The sequence below is a fragment of the Budorcas taxicolor genome, chromosome 11 (assembly GCF_023091745.1).
Source record: "Budorcas taxicolor isolate Tak-1 chromosome 11, Takin1.1, whole genome shotgun sequence".
Taxonomy (NCBI): domain Eukaryota; kingdom Metazoa; phylum Chordata; class Mammalia; order Artiodactyla; family Bovidae; genus Budorcas; species Budorcas taxicolor.
Window position 1 is genome coordinate 42849621 of NC_068920.1, and position 20249 is coordinate 42869869.

General features: G+C 53.7%; 2 protein-coding genes across 2 annotated transcripts in view; both read right to left on the reverse strand.

Moving 5' to 3' along the window:
* Positions 1-3546: 3546 nt before the first annotated feature.
* SRF (serum response factor) lies at positions 3547-11375 on the reverse strand. The gene is made up of 7 exons (XM_052647922.1): positions 10543-11375; positions 8534-8800; positions 7230-7491; positions 6545-6664; positions 5306-5497; positions 4889-4965; positions 3547-4663 (listed from the first exon to the last, which is right to left on the reverse strand). The coding sequence occupies exons 1-7, from the start codon at positions 11056-11058 to the stop codon at positions 4568-4570; spliced, it is 1530 nt and encodes a 509-aa protein (XP_052503882.1). The 5' UTR covers positions 11059-11375; the 3' UTR covers positions 3547-4567.
* Positions 11376-18295: 6920 nt separating this feature from the next.
* Positions 18296-20249, reverse strand: part of PTK7 (protein tyrosine kinase 7 (inactive)) — a 33311-nt gene continuing 31357 nt past the window's right edge. Inside the window, exons 19-20 of the mRNA XM_052648486.1 lie at positions 19865-20043; positions 18296-19192 (exon numbers count right to left, since the gene is read on the reverse strand). Of these exons, the coding sequence (XP_052504446.1) occupies positions 19032-19192; positions 19865-20043 (340 nt within the window). The 3' untranslated portion in view covers positions 18296-19031. The remainder of the gene's footprint in view (positions 19193-19864; positions 20044-20249) is intronic.

Here is a 20249-nt window from a genome sequence, read left to right on the forward strand (position 1 = left end):
ATAACCTAAATACACTTTGGGATTTGTAACAAGGAGAACAGAGTGAAAAACAGTGATAGAAGGAAATGAAAAGGTTTCCAAAATGGAAGAAATTACAAGAGAGGAAGAGAATAGAAAGCAAGATAAGAAAAAGAGCTGATGGTTAATCAGCACAATTTGGGCAGAACAGGAGGGTGGCTGAGGGGTACAGATCAGGACTTAGAAGGATGACATGGGTGAGCAGACAGGACAGTAACCTGTGAGATAGTGGGGTCAGAACAAGTCAGGAAAGTCAGGATGGGGAAGGGGCAAGACAGGGAGCATAAATGACAGATTAAAGCGGGAATGTGGGTATAAAGGAGTGGGTCATGGCAGATATTAAGAAGAGAGACTAAAGGAGGCAGATGACTGGATGACAAAAAGGTATGAGAACATTGGGAAAGGGAGAGGGGACTAGGGATCCAAATAAAATTATGGGAGGAAAAAAACCAAGTCCCACCCTGCCCTTATGCTGCATGTATGGTTAAGGGTCTAAGTTAAGTAGATCTAGATGGAGGTAATAATCATGGAGTTGAAGGGTAGGGAATGAGGTCAGGAGACAGTAGAGGTATTAAGAGAGGCAATACAGTACAGATTCAGATAAATGAGACTCTGAATTCTGGCTCCTTCACTTCTTATATGCATACTTTTGGACAAGTCAATCTCTAAGCCTCAGTTTTCTCCTCTGCAAGATAGTAATATTTAAACCCAACTTACAAAATTGTCATAAACACTTACTAAGATCACATATATAAAGCATTCAGAACAGCCTCTATCATACAGTGAGAGTGCTCAGTAAACAGAATCTAATACTACTATTCTTAGTGAGGGAGAAGGTAGGAGCCATCCCCAGGTAAGTAGAACGCTAATGTGTCAGAATAAGATTATAAGTAGGTGCGGAGTGACGGCTATGTTAGTGATCAGGGAAAGATATGAAGCAGTGTGGGGGCAACAGGGAATGGTGAGGATAAGAACGGACAGCAAACCCAAATGAAGAAATGGTGATCAGAGAAGGGGTCATGTTGGGGTACAGGGACAGAGGATGAGAGGAGAAGAAAGGCGTGCAGAGGAGGGGAAAGACGGATGTGGCTCTCGAAGGGGGTAGGGGTCCGGATAGCATGCGGGGGGTTGGGGGGAGGGCAAGACAGGGAGGTAACCAAGTGATGTGCGATGGACAACTGATGAGCGGGATGAAGTAACACAATCGGAAAAGCCTAAATGGGGGGAGAGGAAGGGCTGGAGAACAGGAGCAATAAACTGAGATGCGGAGGCGAGGTCTTGGTTGCGGGGATGAGACAGCAGGTAGGCGTAGGTGGCAAGTCAGGCCCGAGCTTGCCAGCCAGCAGGGGCGGCGCGGGAGGCCCGCACCCGCCGCGAGAACGGGCTTGGGGGGCGGAAGAGGTGGGGGGGGCGCGGTCGGAGGAGGCTGACCGGACCGACTGGACCGAGCGAATCTCGGCAAGACCTGGCTCCTGTCGTCAGCGCCACGGAGAGTGGGCAAGGAACCGGGGAAGGGACGGGGCAGGGGCGGGGAGGGCGCAGAACTCTCCTCTCACCTCCCGGCTCCCGGCTCGGCCCTCGCTGGGGCCCGGCGCCGGTCCCGCAGTGCTGGCCCCGCCTCCTCCGCGGCTCCCTTCCGGGTCACGCCGCCAGTGCGCGCACGGCCGGGCGGCTACGGGTCCCACCGCGGCCCACAGCCGAGCGCGGCGGCGGCACCGTGCGCCAGCGGAGCATGCGTGCTACTCGCGTCTGGTGGCGCGCTGCCCGCGGAGCCTCGGGGTCGTGGTAGCGTGGCCCGTTTTTCCGCAGGCGTAGGCCGCCCTTTCCGTTCCAATATCGGCTTCGAAGCCCTCCTTGCCCTTTGCTGGGTCTGCCTTCTTGGTCTCCCACCGAAACGCACACTCCCATCCTAGGGCTGTCCTCTTAGTTTGCTTTAGGTCACGTGGCCGTGAGTTTCCCATACCCGAGGCTTTGGACTGGTTGCGTGCTTTTCCCTAATAGTAAAATTGCTTCTCTCCGTGTTGACTAAGCACCTAGCACAGCTGGGGCTGACGATAAAGGCCCTAACCATCACCCCTGATGTGTTCCTTAAGTCAAATCAGTAGAGTTCAACAGCCCAAAGCACCCCTTTGCGTTTCATTAAACAAGAACGTGCTTGTTTCTTAGCACGTTTGTGTTCATACCTCCCACCCTCCAATATGGTAAAACAAAGGCAAAGACCCCACAGTCTGTGCACAAAAATGATACATTTATTGAAAGAGTATTTTTTTCTTAATACAAAAGAAAGCTCTGTACATAGGACTGTGACCATGTCCACTATTCCTGGGTCAGCATCCCAGGGGAAGTAGAAACCACTAACATACACACCCCACATTCGCACACACACATTCACTCGGGCACACGCGCACACACACATACACACCCCAGAGCCACCAAGGAAGGGAAACACCAAGGGTCGCTGCATGTAAAAATGCCACCTCATCCTTGACGCACGCATGTTCTCCCAAGGCCACGCTCACACGACACACATTATAAGCACTTTGCCTGATTCACTCACTGGGTCTGTCTTTTGTGGGAAGGAGAGGAGGAATTCATCAAGGTCTCCTCCCCAGCGTGAGGGAGAGGGGAGTGAGTGAGTGATGGTGGAGTGAAAACAAAGAGTAGAGAAAAGGGGCTGGGCAGTTGCAGACCTGAGTCCCAAGCTCCCCCACTCTCTGACCCCTGATTTGCCATGCCCCAATCCATAAGCCACCCATAAGTCCCCTGCTATCTTCTGGAGAAAGCCAGAAAGATGGCTTCCATCTTGGCACCCCAAACTGGGGCAAGACAGCAAAGGGGGTTAGAGGTCCGGAGGTTCTCAAACATGTCGGCAAATCGTCCCCATGATAATTAGGCTGTATGTATAAACTTCCCCCACCCCTTCACCTAATCACAGAAGCAGGCTTGTTTCTACTCAAGGCAGACCTAAGGGGTTAATAAAACTCCACCCACCCCCCACTGCCCTGTTCTGAAAAAGCTCCCTCTCTGATACAGGTGGTGAAGGTAGGCTCTGACACAGGGTAAAAGACCCTCCCCCATGTTGGCCCACCCTCAAGATCTACCCCAAAGGGGGCAGAGGGGGTGGGGCACGGCCCCTGTACAAATTACATAAATACTGAGGTTACACTTAGAAAAATAAAGTCATTTTCTTCAAGGCTTTTTGTCTTAATTTTAAAAAGTTACAGTAGCTGCTCACTCCCTGGGAGAGCTGCCATTTCTGGCTCCCCTAACCCCACACTCAGCCCAAGAGCTGCTCCCATTTCTTCTGCCCCCCAATCCTGCCTCTCGCCCCCTCCCAGACCCCACCCTGCTCACTGCAACTTGGGCCCCAGGCGGCTGCAGGCCTGGGGGCGCGCAAGGCTGCAATGCCCATGCATGTGGCACAAATGAAGTCAGTTGCCTCTGACACCCTCCCACCCCCCACCCACATTTGGTCTCCCTCTTCCCTCTCCCTAGCAACAGCTCTGAAGGGCAAAAAGAGGCCCAGAGCTGTGGGTCACCCTCCCCACCCCGTTGGGGCATGGCCTGAGGGCCCCTCCCCCGGTTTTCTCCTGGAAACAACCCAGGACCGGGCAATCTCCCCCCCCACACTGGCGAGCCCCAAGCTCATGGGGTGGCTCTGTCCCCAGAGGCCCAGCCAGTTCCGGGGAGCCTCAGGGCTCCCCAGGGAAGGGGAGCTTGGGCAGGGAGGGGGACGAGAAAAACGCCATAAAAAAAAGTTAAATATTTTAAAAATATATATTTATAGATTTGTTTTCACTTCGTCTCCTCAAATAAAAAGTTCAAAATCAACTTTAAGTAAAGCAGCTGGGAGGAGAGGGGGGAAGACAGGGGAACACGGGTGGTTCCCTCCAAGCCAGCAGCCCCTGGAGTTCCGAAGGGAGCGGCAGGGCAGGGCAGGTCGCCCTGGGAATCTGCTGTGCTGGAGCACAGGCCCCGCTGCTCAGGAGCTGTAGGGGCCACAGACCCGGCTTGAAGGAAGAAGCCCCATCTCCCCAGCTGGCTCCCTGAGGGGCAGGGGGCAGGCTCTTTTGACCTAGCCTGTGGCAGACACAGTGCTGATGTGGGGTCAGCAAGGAGACTGGGGAGAGGGCAACCCCCCCCTTCCCCGGCACCGGCACCGGCTGCTTCCTCAGGGGGACACAGTGCCTAGTCCCACAGAGAACTGTGTGTGTGATGGTGGTGGGGGGCACGGTCCCATCGGGTAAGCTAATACTCATGGAAAACATGGAGCCAAGCTGGCAAGGGGAGTCTGAGGAGGGAGGGCAGCCCCACCGGCAACAGAAATGGGAGGCGGAGCTAGAGGGGGGGAGAGGGCGGGAGGCCGGGGTGGAGGGCAGGCTGGCCCATTTCTTTGGCTGGAGTGAGAGGGCTCAGTCCTGTGGCTGCCCACGCTCCTCCCCGCCTCCCTCCTGCGGCCCGTCAACATGTGTGTAAAGAAAACGTGAAAAGGCAACAATAAATAAGTGGTGCCGTCCCTTGGGCCATCTGTCCAGGGCGGCAGGGCGGATCAGTCACTCTTGGTGCTGTGGGCGGCATCCAGGTTCACCACCTGTAATTCGGTGAGGTTGCTGCTGCTCCCGGCCTGCTGCCCTATCACAGCCATCTGAAGGGAAGGGGGTATGTAAGGAGGAGGTGGGGGTCTGGAACTGACTGGCCAGCTCAGGCTGCCCCCTGCCTGCCTGCCCACCTGCCCACCACCCAGGCCTGACCAGGAAAACGGACAGGCCTCCCGGCTAAGGATCTTGGCTTGGACCACCTAGTAATGAAATCCCCCAAGTCAAGATAAAGAAGAGGCTGGCTGGCTGGAATGGAAGGTGCCCTCACCTACCTGGTGAAGCTGAACTGCAGAAACGGGGATCTGCACTGTCCCAGATGGTGCTGTGAGGAACACCTGGGGGACGCCACCTGCATGAGATAACCACAGGAGAGACTCAAATCACTTGCTCAAGAGAAACTTCCAGATTTTGGAGGTGTGATGATAAGTGCACAAGTTGACTGGGTGAGTCTCAGATGTAAATGCCCAAGGGTGAGTGTCCAAATGTGTCAAGTGTGCATGTGAGTGTGGGTATTCGAGTGCATGTGGAAGCATCTGTGTGTGTATACATATAGGTATGTGTGTGAGCATCTGGTTTGGGTATGTGTGTATGCATGTGAGTTGAGGGGAGGCATGTGAGTGTGTGTGTGTGTGTCTGTGTGTGTGAGGGAGGAAATGGTCCTCCTTTCTGCAGCCCTGCCCCTGACTCACCTTGCTCCTGGACCTGGCTGTGGGACACCTGCATGGTGGATGGCGCCTGGGAGAAGGCATTGAGCACAGTGAGGCTGCCATCAGCCAGGCCCGAGGTGGGCGCATACATCACCGCATGGGGGCTGGGGTACATCATGTGGCCGCCCACAGTTGTGGGCACAGATGACGTCATGATGGTGGCAGGCAACGTCACTGGCAAACACAGACACACGTCAGGGAAGTCGGCACTGGTGCTGACTGAGAGCCCCCATCCCATCCCCAGGAACTCCAGGCCTCCAGAGCCCTCCTGCCATTTCCCAGGTCGAAACCTAGACAAAGCTCCTTCCTCTGTTCCCTGTCATTGACTGAGAAAAGCCTTATTTTTTTCTTGAACACAACCACACCAACCTTTCAGTGTATCCTATCACATCGTTCTATTCGATTATCTATCTGCTTTGTTCCAAGGCCCCTTTGACCCCAAGGCCCTGGGAAAAACAAAGATTACAATGACTGACCCAAGCCAAGGAGACTCAGATCCTCTTCTCTGAGAGAGAGGCTCCACCCCATTTCTCATCTGTTCTAACTCCTCCTCCCTCTTCCTCAACATGCGGCTGATAACCAGCTTTCAAACAAGCACTTCTCCAATGATGATGTGCATACAATCACCGGGGGATCTTGTTAAAAGTGCAGATTCTGATTCAGTAGGTTTGGGGTGAGGCTTGAGAGTCTGCATTTCTATCAAGCTCCCAGGTGATGCTGGTCCTCCTTCCAGAGACCAAACTTTGTGTAACAGGGTTGTGATTAACAAGAACTTCAAAGCAATTTTATTTTGGAAGTGTCTGATCATTTCTAAAATGACTAGAGACATGGAGGGGACTTATGATTACTCAAAAGCTAGGATACCCTCCCACAAGGAGACAACTGCTCTGTAAATCCTTCCTGGCAATTGAGCAAATGTGTGTCTATAGGAAAGGAACTTCTTTCAGGGCCTCAGGCTTTTCACCTGAGTGAGAAGAAGAGTGGCCTCAATGGTCCCCAATTTCTTCCTGAAATCCACAGCCCCACTGCAGGGCAGGATTCAAAACTAGCCATCCTCACCTGACTTTCTCATAAGGATTAGGGAAAGGGTTAACCCAAAAGCCTCAGTCTCCACATTAAGAAATTTGCTGACCTTAGTTACAGGATGGATAATCCTGGGCACCTGCTGCTAGGTCTCATGAATGAGGCAGGGCAGGGAGGTGACAGAGTTTCAAGCTATACCTGTCCCGCTGGAGGAGGTCTGCGTGAGGTCTGTGCTGCTGTCGCGAGAGGGAGACGCTTGCTGTGGGGCCTGGTGCACCTGAATGGCCTGCACTGGGACCTGCTGGGCCACTGCCCCACCTAGAAGACACAGAGACTTACTCGTGCTCTGTCCTACCCACCACCACCACCACCACCTTCACCAAGCTCCCTCAAACACCCCCAGGCCCAGGGGCTGCCATTCTATCCCCAACTCCCATCACTATCCTTCCTGAGAGCCAAAGAGGCCCCTGAGGTCCAGAATCTTATCTCCAGGGGCTTCCGTACTCTGTTCTTGCCCTTCCCTCTTTCCCCTGCCCCAGACCCTGCCTCTACACTCTCTGGTTGACACAGGAGCAGGCACCCATCCATCAAGGACACAATCTGCCATCCAGTCAAGGCAGGGAAGTGGTAGAATGTCTCCTGTCCCTGTGGCAGTGGGGGCACAGGGCTGGGCTTGCTAGGCAAGGCCCGAGTATATGGTGGAAATTTACTGACAAGGACAGTTCAAGTCCCAAGGGGGAGGGGCATGCCTACCAATGGGACATAAGAGGCTTCTCTCAGGGTCTGGCCCCTGTCCTTCCTCCTTCTGAGTAAGAAAAGACATTCTCCTTGCACCAGCCCTAAACCCACTCTTAGAATGCTCAGTTTGCCCCTTGCGACTCACCGGGCATGAGGGTGAAGCTGGTAGGCAGCTGCATGAGGCCTCCAGAAGAAACGGGGCCGCTGCCTGTACTCTTCAGCACAGTCCCGTTGGCACTGCTGACAGCGCTGGGGCTGACGCTAGCAGACACTGGTGCCAGGTAGTTGGTGATGGGAAAGGAGGGGCCACTGCTGACTTGCATGGTGGTAGAGGTGCTGGGTGCTGTCTGGATGGTGGAGGTGGTACCCGGCAGGTTGGTGACGGTAAACGCCGGCTTCAGTGTATCCTACACACCCAGAGTAAAGATGGAGTGGTGAGCCTCCCCCAGATCCTGTTTCTGAGATAGATTTCTCAGTTTTTCAGGGAACTTAGGGTTTGAGAGCGATCTTGAGGGGTCTGGCAATGAAGCACCAAAGGCTTCATACATTCAACAAAATGTCCTGGGAATAAACTAACCCTACCACTAAAATATTGGGGAGTTTAGAACGCGAACTCTCCCCTCAGGGAACCTTTGTTCTTAGAAGAAGGAGAAAGCCATGAGCTGAGAACCAAGCCCAGAGAACTGAGTGGGGCTCAGATCCTGGAGGTGGGTCAGCGCCGGACGTTGGCTAAGCAGTGGAGCTCGAAGCCTCTGATTGGCGGAGGCGTTGCTAAGGCAAACAGTGCCGCTTCCTCCGATTGGCCAGTTCGTGAAGGGCCACCCGGAAGGTGGAGCTCCCGAGAGCAGTAAGAGGAGGAAGCCCCGCCCCCTCTCCTTACCGGGAAAAGGAAGGGGGAGGCGTAACCAGGGCCGGCATCCCTAACAGTCGAGTGAATACACTCCCTAACGTGCGCAGGCCCGGACATCCTGAAGAGGCAGGCGGCTGGCTAGTAAGGTAGTCTCCAGCGTAGCCAATCAGCCGGCCTGCTGACAGTGCTGGCTTCCCAGGACCCTGGAACCCATAAGTGCTCCCTTCCTATTCCTGGGCGACCCAGCCAGCCAGGAGGGCAGGGCTAAACAACGCCCCCGCCCCCAGCAGGGAGACAGCTGGCGGGAGGAATGCAAGAGCCCTGCCAGGCAGGCGGGCTGCAGGCGGGAGGCCGGCGTGGAGCCGGAGCCGGCCTTATATGGGCACGGAGGCCGCCCGCTTATCTAGGGGGCCGGCCTCCTGTCAGGATAGCAAGGATGGACACCTGTACCCTAAGATGTGGGGCACTAAGCCGGCTCCACTCCACATCAGTAGGCACCTATCCACCTGTCCAGGCTAAGGAAGAAAGACCCCTTCTTCCCCTCTCTGCTGGTCAGGTCCCTCCCCTTCCTTCCCCTCAGACAGGAGACCCAAACACACCTTGGTCTCCCCACTGCTGTCGGACTCCGACACCTGGTAGGTGAGGTCTGTCTCTTCAAAGCCGGTGGCACTCATTCTCTGGTCTGTGGTGGGGTCTGAGCGGGGTGGAGAGTCTGGCGAGTTGAGGCAGGTCTGAATCAGTGCCTTGCCAGTCTCACTGGTGATCATGGGCTGCAGTTTGCGGGTGGCAAAGGTATACACATGGCCTGTCTCACTGGCCACCAGCAACAGCACCTGTGTCCCTGTCAGCGTGGACAGCTCATAGGCCTGGGGGTAGGGAGGAGGAGATGGGTAGAACAGCAAAATGTTTAATCGCTACCTTCCTTGGCTAGCAGGAAAGAGGGAAGTACACAGTGATCTCAAGCTCCCACTCCCATAATGACCTTCCTCTCCAGTGACTCTAAGGGGGTCCTGTCTGAAGGATATCTGAAGGTTAGCTGAAGAGTAGAAAAACCCCATGCCCCTCCTTTGAGGAACAGCCCCACTGACCAGCAGATACCCCAAGCAAATAGTCACAGCTCCCAGTGACAGAGCATATAACCTCAGCAGACACAGAGTGGCCCAGGGAGCTGCTCCTCACTACAGCTTGATGCCAGAGCCTCACGAAGAGATGGCTCCCACCACCTCATCATCATCACAGGGACCAGGATGAAGTCACTACTACACTGAGTGTCACATAGATGTCAGGGATAAGGAGCCACCTAAACTCCAAATGTCCCATATTTCTTTCCAGAAACTGCACAGGCACTAACCTGTTGCCATTTTGTCCTGCTCTATAGAACTCTGCTCCCCCTTTTCACTTTCTTTGTCTTGATGAAACAGTGTCTGGAGTGATGGGAGATGGCAGCTAGATTAGCAACTACTACCCTACCATAATACCGACTTGATGGACATGAGTTTGAGCAAGCTCCGGGAGTTGGTGATGGGACAGGGAAGCCTGGTGTGGTTCAGTCCATGGGGTCACAAAGAGTCGGACATTAACTGAGCGATTGAATTGACCCTGCCATAAAGCCAGGAAGGGGCCTTCATGGATGGCCCCATAGGTGGCATCCTCACTCCCAATAAAGTTCCACAACCCACTGGAAGCAGCCTTGGTTTCTATATGGGATGGATATAAACACCGGCCAATGTTTCCAGAGTTCAAGCTTCTTGTTTCCCAGTTACTCTGCTTCCATTCCTTCCCATATCTCCTATTGCCCAAAGATGACTCCTTTCCTCATTCTTTTCACTGGATAATCAGCTAGAAGAGGAGGCATTGCTAGGTACCTCTGCAAACCTTCTCCCCAAACTCCGTGCACCGATTTTTCCCTAGGGCTGGAAATGCCACTTATCCCAAGGGCAAACGGTTCTGAGGCCTGTCCTGCAGGGAGTGTGCCGGCTTCCAGTAGATGCATGAAGACCCATGGCCATCGCAGGACTTGGTTTCTGATGCTCAGGGTAGCATCCGTTTTCCTGCCCTGCTCCCTTAACTGGGGCTCTTGAGCCCCATTCGGTCATCAGCCCTGCCCGTCCTTCCAACAAACACCACTCTAGCGATGCCCACCTTCCTCCCACACATGTTCGCTCATTGTTGTTACACAGATCTAGCCTCCTCGCCCCCACACCTTATCTGTTCCCTGCTTTTTCGGCGCCTTTCCCGGAACACCAGAGAGCACTGGACCTACTGACCCCCCGGCCTCATTCACCACCTCCCCGGGAGTCCTGCAGCCTCCCATCACCACTCTTCACTCCTCGGCTCTGCAAGGGCCGGGTTCCTCTCACGCGCCCGTCACTCCCACCTCGGCGCTTTTCCTCTTTTCCGGACATTCGCGGCATCTCCCCTCTCCCCACATTTCCCTGGCGGCCCCTCCCCTTTCACCCTCCCGGGGCAACAGTCAACCCCTCCCACACACCTCCTGCGGACTCGCCGCCTCTCACCTCCGCCTCAGCTCTGCCTTCCTCCCGGGCTCCCCTTGCGCGTCCCCACCCTCCTGGGCTCCCGTTGGCCGGCCAGCCTCCCAGCCCGGTACCTTCTTCATGATGCCCGTCTTCCTCTTGCTGAAGGTCGTGTAGCGCCGCAGCTTGTTGTCGATGAACTCCATCTTGATCTTCACGCGGCCCCGAGTCTTCTTACCCGGCTTGGCCCCGCTCACCGCTCCGCTCACCGGCCCGTAGCCCCCCGTGGCCGCCGCCGCCGCCTCGGGCCCACCGACCACCACACCGAGCTCCATCTCGCTCAGGCTCCGCTTCAGGCCGCGCCGCTCGGCGCCCAGCTCCTCCTCTTCGCCCGACTCCGAGTCACCCTCGCTGCCGCTGTAGAGGGCCCCCGCGGTGGGCGCCGGGGTGGTTGTCGCTGCTGCTGCAGCCTCCCGCTCAAGGCGGCCCGGCCCAAGCCCCGCGCCGTTCCCGGGGACCCGGCCCCCGTTAGCCCCTCGAGTCCCGCCGCCTCCACCGCCCGGCCGCCCCGTCGGCGTCCGGTTCAGGCTGCCCCCCAGGGCTGAGCCCCGGCCCAGCGCCGCCGCGGCCCCAGCTTGGCTCGGTAACATGGCGCTCAATGCAGGAGGGCGGACGGGCAGTCAGCGAGGAATCGGAGCCGCCGCCGCCGCCGCCATCGGCTTCCCGGCTCAACCTGGTGCTCCCGCTGCTGCTAATATCGCTATCGCTGCCGCCGCTACCGCTGCGAACCCGGGGCCCCTGCACGCCCGGGCCGACCTGGGCCCTCACTTTCCTGCCCCTGTGGCCCGGGTTGCCCCAGGCCGCGCGGAGCGCCCCCTGTCCGTACGCTAGGGCGGCGCGCCCGGCGGCCGTCAGCGTCCCCCGGGGGGCAGGGGCTGCCGGCCGCGGCCGAGACGGCGGGTGGAGGGGGCCGGGACCACGCGCTGGCGGCGAGGGATCCCCCGACCCTTCCCCCCATATAAAGAGATACAATGTTTCCTTTTATGGCGAGGCCGCTCCTTATATGGTGAGCCCCTGCACCCCCGCCCCATTGGTCCGCGGTTCCGGCACCTCCGCTCCCCATTGGCCCACAGGGGGCGCTTATTTGCATAGACATACCGAACTCGCTGCTGTCATCCCGCGTCAGACGGCGACTCCAAAAGGGGAGGAGCCGACGCCTCTTAAAGGAACAGGAGAGGGGGTACGACTCCGCCCCCCTGGCCAGAGAATGGTAGAGAGAGTTGGGAGGAACCTGCAGGAAGCCTGGAAGAGCACTGGAGCGCAGTCTTGCGGAGGATAGGAAGCCGCACTGGGAACTCGGCGCTGCAAGGGCTGGAAGCCAACTCTGGAATAGTCCCTGAGTGGATTGTGCGGATTGCAGTAAATTATATGCAGCCCAAATTCCCAGGGAGTACAGGGATTAGAGCACTTCCCCAAGCCTTCCTGAGGGAGTCAACGTTACTGGCCGAGCAGAGGGGGGCTTGGGTCCCCGCTGTCCAGACTTGTTGCGCCGCGCGGCCTCTCGGCTCCACCAATTCCCCTCCCCCCAACCACTTCCTTTCCCTTTCCCTCTCTTTTCAAGGCGACGACACTTTCCCACCAGGACGGCTCCCTTGTCCTCATTCATCATTCTCTATACTGGTTGCGGGGGGCGGGGATCTTTGGCAGACGTACATCTGGAAAAGACCCGGGGAGACAGTCGGCCTCCCGGTCGCCAATGGGGGCAGGGAGGAGAGATGAAGATCTGTGAAGACTTCCAGCTGCGGCTGGACTGGGGGAGGGGGTGGTCCCAGGGATAAAGCCCACCCCCAGTCAGTGCAGAGGCCTGGGAAAAAGTGTAGCAGAGCAGAAAGTTTAAGCAAGCAAGTGCACACACGCACGCCACACACACACACACACACACACACACACACACACTCCCACCCTTCTCTTAAAAACCAAGTAAGGCCCATAGAAGGGGCGTGGGGGGGGGGGCCAGTTAGACTGGAGTGGTGCAAAACCTAGGTTTACAGTCTGGGTCTGGTTCTTAGCTACAAGGCAGTGAAAATAGCTTGAACTTCAGTATTACAGAAATTATTAAAATCTGAAAGCTGCCTCTTCCTAGCCCTGCGCCTGGAAACAAGTGTTTGACCTCTCCAAACTCTACATGACTTCACTGTTGGTACTCATCCCTTGAAGTTCTTAATAAAGATTAGGTTAGATACAGATTAAAGTGCAGTGGTGGTCCAAGTGGTGAGGTAATCACCTTATGTTTAAGGGGATGGGAGAGAGTGATGATTCCCACTTTAAATTACTGTAAAGATTAAATAAAGTAGTCGGTGGTGAATCAAGTGGTAGTGATAGGTATATTTAGTATACTGCAATTTAGTATACTGCAACATGTAAATTATTATTAATTTAATGGGCCTCACAAAAAAAGAGTGAATATCACGGTGTAAAACTTCTCTTTGTATTATTTTTAGTTTGAACAATATAAAGTTGCCATTTTATAGGTCGAGGGTGGGATACTGTCAATTTCATACGGTTCAATGTGTGTGTACTAGATAACAATGTCAACTGCATATCTGTCAATTGCAATCCAAGACTGAAAAAATACTGAAATTAAGTATGTTCAAGATTTGTGAGATATCGTGTGTATATATACATATATACATGCACAAATATAACTAAAAACACGGCTTTTTCATCAAACCCCTAAATACAGGAATTAAGAGCCCTCCTCATCCCCCTTTCCTAATAGTTTTTTAAGGAGTTTTTTTCCCTCCTCTTTTCCTAATTTACTCCACACAACAGGTAGTTAAACATATGGAATGTGTAAGCTCAAGAGGAAGAACAGGTCAAATAGATAAATAGGTTCCAGACGGGTTTCAAGGGCCACAGATGGTTGCTTGGGGTCTGTCTGAACCTCACAGTCTTACCACACCCGTCGAGATCTAAATACTTTTCTCTTTGAGACGCCTAGTTTAGACACATAAAGGGTGGGCAGCCCACTCAGCAGAGAACCACAGCTGTCTGCCACATCCACAGGGAAGGGAGTCCACAATGAGCATACTCGGCTTCCCTTCACAGAGGTTTATGGTCTCCCATTTCACCCAACCCCCGTGTCAGTGGTACCACCAGTATTAGTGCCACAGCTCCTCTGCCAGCTTGCCATGGCTTCATCTTCATGACCCTTTGTAACCAGAGCTGGGGGGGACAAGGGGAAGGAGGAGGGTAGACCACCCATACCCCATTATTGCAGGTTCAGGAAACAAAATCGCTGATTGTTGGATAAAGTTAACGTGAAAACTGGTTCAGGGACCTTCCTGGTGGTCCAGTGGCTAAGATGCCATGCTCCCCGTGCAGGGGGCCTGGGTTTGATCCCTGGTCAGGGAACTAGATACCATCTGCTGCAAAGAAGATCGAATATCCTGCCTACTGCAACTGAGAACTGGTGCAGCCAAATTAAAAAAAGGCAAACACAGTGATTAAAACAAACAAAAAAAGGTTCATAGGTGTGTGTTATTTCGACCACAGAATATTTTCAAATCAGGGTATTTTACATAAAAATCTGAATATACAGCCTTTCTCAAAAAATTGGAATTTTTAGCACCCCTGGACCTACGTGACCACAAGAACACAAAAGGCTGGAGGGCAGCTGAACGGTGGCCATAGAAGAGGCGTTTGCTCTCAGGTTCCCCACAGACTCCGCACAGCCCACTGAACTCAGATAAGTCCCCTTCCTGGCCTCCCTGGAATGTGAGTTTGGTGCCTCTCCGATAAGGCCTCGACCGCAGTATCCCCCTGTCCATCCAGACCATGAAGGACCTCCAGAAGGGCATCAAGATTCCAGCCAGCTCTCCTCATTCTATACCCTTCCCACCCGACCTTTCTTTCTCCCGATTTTTATCACCCATATAAAATCAGAACAAATTTAAGATTGCTTTTTAAAAATTGCTATCATCAAAAAAAAAAGAAAGAAAAATTGCTAACTCTCTGAAAATATTTTCATGGAACTTCCCTGGTGGCCCAGTAGCTAAGACTCCGAGCTCCCAACACAGGGGCTCTGGCTCCATCCCTGGTCAGGGAACTAGATTCTACAAGCCACAACTGAGCAACCAAGACCCAGCACAGCCAAATAAGTTGGGGGGAAAAAAATTGTTTTCAGACTTCCCTGGTAGCGCAGTAGATAAGAATCTGCCCGCCAATGCCAGGGACACAGGTTTGATCCCTGGTCTGGGAATATTCCATATAGAGTGGAGCAAATAAGCCTGTGCACCGCAACTGCTGAGCCTGCGCTCCAAAGCCTGCAAGCTGCAATGACTGAAGCCGGTGTGCTCTGGAGCCTGTGCTCTGCAACGAGAGAAGCCACCACAATGAGAAAGACTGCACACTGGAAGGAAGAGCAGCCCTCACTGATGGCAGTTAAAGAAAGCCTGCACAAAGCAACGAAGACCCAGCACAGCCAACAAATAACTGTTGGCATTGGGGATTAACCTTTACACAGGGATTCTTAACTTCACATAGAAGAAAGAGGTCTCAATGGCAGTGTTAGTGGGAATGAAAAGGTCATGAGTCAGTGTCCCCAGGAAAAGTCAGGACAGCCATGCTGCACATACTCATTGTGCTTACCACCAGTGTGGGCTTTGGGTACTAGAGGAACGTGTTTTTTGCTTTATACAAATCTGTACCACTTGACTTCTTCCATGATCATATTACTTTAAAAATTTTTTTATTTGGCTGTACCAGGTCTTAGTTGTGGCACTTGGGATCTTTTAGCTGCAGCATGTGGTATCTTTAGTTGCAGCATGCAGGATCTAGTTCTCTGACCAGAGATGGAACCCAGGGCCCCTGCATTGGGAGCACAGAGTCTTAGCTACTGGACCACCAGGGAAGTCCCCGGTATTACTTTTATGCAAAAAACAAAACAAAACAAAACAAAAAAACCGTCCCTTAAAACTAAGCAAAGATAGAAACAGAGTAGAGGGAGAGAATACATGGATCTTGGTGATGCACTGCATGGAGAGCTCAAAGATGGCTCATGGTGGGTTGAGATTCTAAGTAAGGATGACTCCTCTATAAACCATGGTACCAACAATGGAAACACGGAACTTGGCTGGAGGAACAGGTTTGAGAGAGAGGTTAAGTTCAGTTTGGGCCCACGGAAACAGGTAGAGAGAAATGTCCTGTTAGAAAAAAGGGAGTGTGAGTCTAAAGCTTGAGGTAGAGGCTGGAATTGAAGCTAATGCTTTGGGAACTGTCCACACTGGAGGGCCAGTTAAAGCCACATGAGGTAAGAGGAGATTCCTGAGGCTGAGAATGTAGAGAGAGGAAGGCCAAGGACAGAAACCAGGAGAACAGCCATCCCTGAAGCAGGCAGAAGAGGGAAGCCACGACCAGGGCTGTAGAAGGCCTGGTTAGAGAAAGTGTACATGGGGTACCATCACCAAAGGCAAGACAGCAGAGTTCAAAAAGACAGATGTGGGGGCTTCCTGGTGGTCCAGTGGTTAAGAATCCACCCTGCAATGCCAGGATGTGGGTTCAACCCCAGGTCGGGCAACTAAGATCCTACGTGCCGTGGGGCAAGTAAGCCCGAGGGTGCCATATCTCCTGAGCCTGCGCACCACAGCTACAGAGCCCACACACCACACTGAAAGATCCTGCGTGATATGATTACCCCAAAAAGGCGACGTAACCAACTGTGTTATTGGCTGTAGAGCAGTCAAAGAAAACCAGGTGTTAGAAGAGGCTCAAGTGATGAATGACCTTCTAGAGTACTGCCTTCCCAGAATTTCAACCACAGGAGATAATTTTTAACATTGCAAACTGGGGTGAATTCAATTATTGCACCCACTTTTCACACCTGTGTTGGAATGAGATATCTACATCCTTTCTGGTGCTGGTGTTGGGTTTTGACTTGTGACTTGCTTTAGCTGGTAAAATGTTAATACACTTACACTTGTAAATGTGCTAGCATGGGACCTCTCCAGGGGTCCAGTGGTTGAGAATCTGCCTGCCAATGCAGGGGACTAAAGTTTGATCCCTGGTCCGGGAAGATTCCACATGTCTTGGAGCAACTAAGCCCAGGCACCACACTACTTAGCCCATGCCCTGCAACAAGAGAAGCCACCACCGCGAGAGGCCCATGCACCACCACTAGAGAGCAGTCCCCACCCGCCACAACTAGAGAAAGCCTGAGCACTGCTACGAAGACCCAGCACAGCCATACGTAAGTAAATAATGTGCTGGCATGACCTGACGGGACTTCTTGTGCCCCTACTCCTGCATGACAGCATGGCATGGGGCCAGGAGAGGACACCCAAGCCAGACCTACAAGCTGGTACGAAGCCTGGGTGAACGCAGCGAAGTCCAGTCAAGATCAACCAAACCTCACCAACTTGCAGACGTGAGTGAGGAAAACATCATTCGTGTGAGATGTGGATTTTTTATGCAGAAGCACCACTGTAATAACTAAGACATTAGTTAACACCCCCAAACACATACCAAATACAACACACAACATTTGTAAAACAATACTTACCCATAAGGTATACAAGGTACTCTGACAGTTTTTATTACATTTCTTATTATTTTTTTAATGCTGGGTGCAACCCACAGTTTGAAAAAACACTGTTCTAGATAAATTGCTCTGGATTTTTTCACTATAACACATGAGGATGTACCACACTGTATATTCACAAGAGTGGCTCACTTATCAGTTGGGTGACCTCATGGAAACTACCTTGCCTCCCAAATCTGTGAACAGGGGACAATAATATCTGGCTAACAGAGTGGTCGAACAAATTCAATATGAGATCATGTATATTAAATGCTTAGCAAAGTGACTGGAACAAAACAAGTATTTAATAAATATTACCTATTCTCTTTAAAAATATTTTTTTTATTTATTCTGACGTGCCAGGTCTTAGTTGTAGCATGTACGATCTAATTCCCTGACCAGGGAGCGAACCTACATTGGGAGTGTGGAGTCTTAGCCACTGGACCATCAGGGAAGTCCCAGCTGTTCATTACTGAAAAATCTGGTGAAGAACAGCAGGAACCAGAACAATTCCAGAAGTCAGGACTCACTTCTTGTGGATGGGAAACCATGCTGAAGTTCCAACCTGGGAGAGGGTGGCTGATGATGCGAGAGGTCTGGGCAATGAAGAGCCAGGAATCAAACCAGCTGAGGCTGAAAGCCCTGGAGCAGTGAGGCATTAAGTGCATCCTTGCACAGTCCTGTCTTGTTCACTACCTTCCTAAAGTCTTGAAGGGACTCAGAGACCTGAAGGTATCATTAACTCCTCCTATCCCACCCTCACTAGTCCCCTCCTCACATGTCTACACTCACCACCTGAATGTGAGTACGTGGCCGGCCAGCAGAGAATAATTAGTTGGCATCAGAGAGCAGCACAGGATCAGAGAAACGAGATGACCTCGCCTCCTCTGAGCCCACAGTCTCGACTGCTCCTTGAGAGAATCGGTGGTTGAGTGGTTAAAGACTCCACTTTTTCACTGCCATAGCCTGGGTTCAATTCTTTGACTCAGTAATTAAGATCCAAAAGCTGAGTAGCATGACCAAGAAAAAAAAAAGTTTCCAACTGCTCCACAAACCAGAGACCAGAGCCAGTGTCTTCCAGGTGTCCCTGCCCTGGCACCCCCACGCCAGGCTCCGAGAAGGCACACGGCTCCTTCTGATGTGCAAGGGAAGGAGGTACATCATTTATGGACAACGGGAGGGAGTGAGCATCAGAAGCAGGATGTAAAAAAGGCTTCTTTATTGAGAGCAGCGAGTGTAAAAAAACAAAACAAAACAAAACAAACAAACAACATAAAGGTGTGAGGCAGGGGTGGGGGGCCACCGTCCTGTCTCCTCCAGGACCAACCCCCACCGTCCATGCCCTCCCACCCCACGCTGCAATTACATACAAAAGCCGCCCACGGTGCATACAAAAAAGGGCGGGTTATATAGTGTCAAAAGCTCCTGAAAACTCCTTCATCTGCCAGGCACTTAGGATGAGGAAAGGAGAGAAGGGTGGGAGGAGACTCGGGGCTGGGTTGGGACTGGGTCAGAGTCTATGCGTCCATGGGGGAGGACTCGCTGGCCAGGTCCTCCACAATCCAAGTGCAGACCCCAAAGTGGGCCCTGGGGGGCCAGAACCACCCAGGACTTGAGTATATTAAGGAAGGCCCTTGAAGCCAGCTCACCCACAGCCCAGCACCACACACCCCCACCCCGCCAGCATGAAGTTGGCAGGTGGGTGGCAGAACTGGACCTGGACAAGGGGAGAAGACCCAGGCCAGAAATTGGGGTTACCTGAGGCACCCACACTGTCCCTGACGGGGGTAGGGGTGACAGAGAAAGCTGCCCAGACCAAGGCCCCAGCTACGCAGTCTGGGTCCGAATCAGCCTCTCCAAAGGGCTGAAGGTGGGGAAGAGAAAGAAAGCCCAGGCCCTGCCAGTCCTCAGCAGTGCCTGTGGTGCCAGGGCGGGGCCCCTGGGGCCCAGGAGGACTGGGATCTAGCCCCTCATGCTGTGGGCAACCCCCAGGAAGTCCTCCCCTGCCCACGCCATCCTGAGGCACAGCCTGCCTGGGCTCCCTCCTCACGGCTTGCTGTCCGTGGGGCTGTCTCCCAGGGTGTTAGCGATCTCACTGAAGGAGGGCCGATCCTTGGGGCTGAGGGCCCAGCACCGCTGCATCAGCCGGTAGAGCTTGGAAGGGCAGCCCTCAGGCTGCGGGAGTCTGGCCTTCCCAGCCTGCAAGTCTGCGGGAAGAAGGGTAGTCAAAATATTTAACCACCTGTCCAATACTCGGTGGGCTTTCCAGGTGGCTCAAGAATCCACCTGCCAATGTAGGGAGACATGGATTTGATCCCTGGGTCGGGAAGATCCCCTGGAGTAGGAAATGGCAACCCACTCAAGCATTCTTGCCTAGGAAAATTCCATGGACAGAGAAGCCTGGCGGGCTGCAGTCCACGGGGTCCCAAAGACGTGGACGTGACTGAGCATGCATGCCAACACTCTCCGGAGCCTGCAGTTCCCAAAGGCAGCCACGAGAGGGAGACTCTCGGGGGCACTGGACAGTGCGGGTGAGAAAAAGATTCAAGCAGTTCTTGGCAAGTATCTTGCAACTGAAGGAAAGGGCCTTCCCTGGTGACAGTTCCCACTGGCGGGAGGGGGCAGGGTCCACGCTGCACAAGAAGCAGCCAGTGCTCGGGGGCTAAAGTGGGGTCGATGGGCAGGCATCAGAGTGGCTAGAGTGACCACGCCAGGGACAAGGGTTATTTACCAAGCGGTATGAATGTGTGGCGGGAATCTCACAAGTGGAATGGCCATATCCATATACCTGTGGACACCAGCCCTGAGGGGAGGCAGGCTGAACTGGCCCCAGGACCCCAAGTAAGCTCTCCATCGAGAGAACACGGTGAACTGCCTACCTGCCAGCACCTCGTCGTCTGCCTGCCCACCATGGGGCATCTCCCCGTGGGTGAACACCTCCCACATCAGCACGCCGAAAGCCCAGACGTCAGACTTGGTGGAGAAGTCACCCTCCAGGATGGCCTCGGGGGGCATCCAGCGCAAGGGCACCCAGGCCTGGCGGAAGTGGTAGTACTCACTGTGGGACAGAAGGACACAGAGGCAGTGGGGTGGGGAGAGGGGCATGGCCTGGGACCCCAGAATCACCCCAAGAGTCTGGTCTCATACTCCGGCTGGAGCCCAGGTTTCCTGTATCAAGACATCCTGGGGAAATTGAAACATTTTTGTTTAGCAAGGGGTGGGGGCATACATACACCAGATGAAATCTAGAGGCATCCGTGTGGG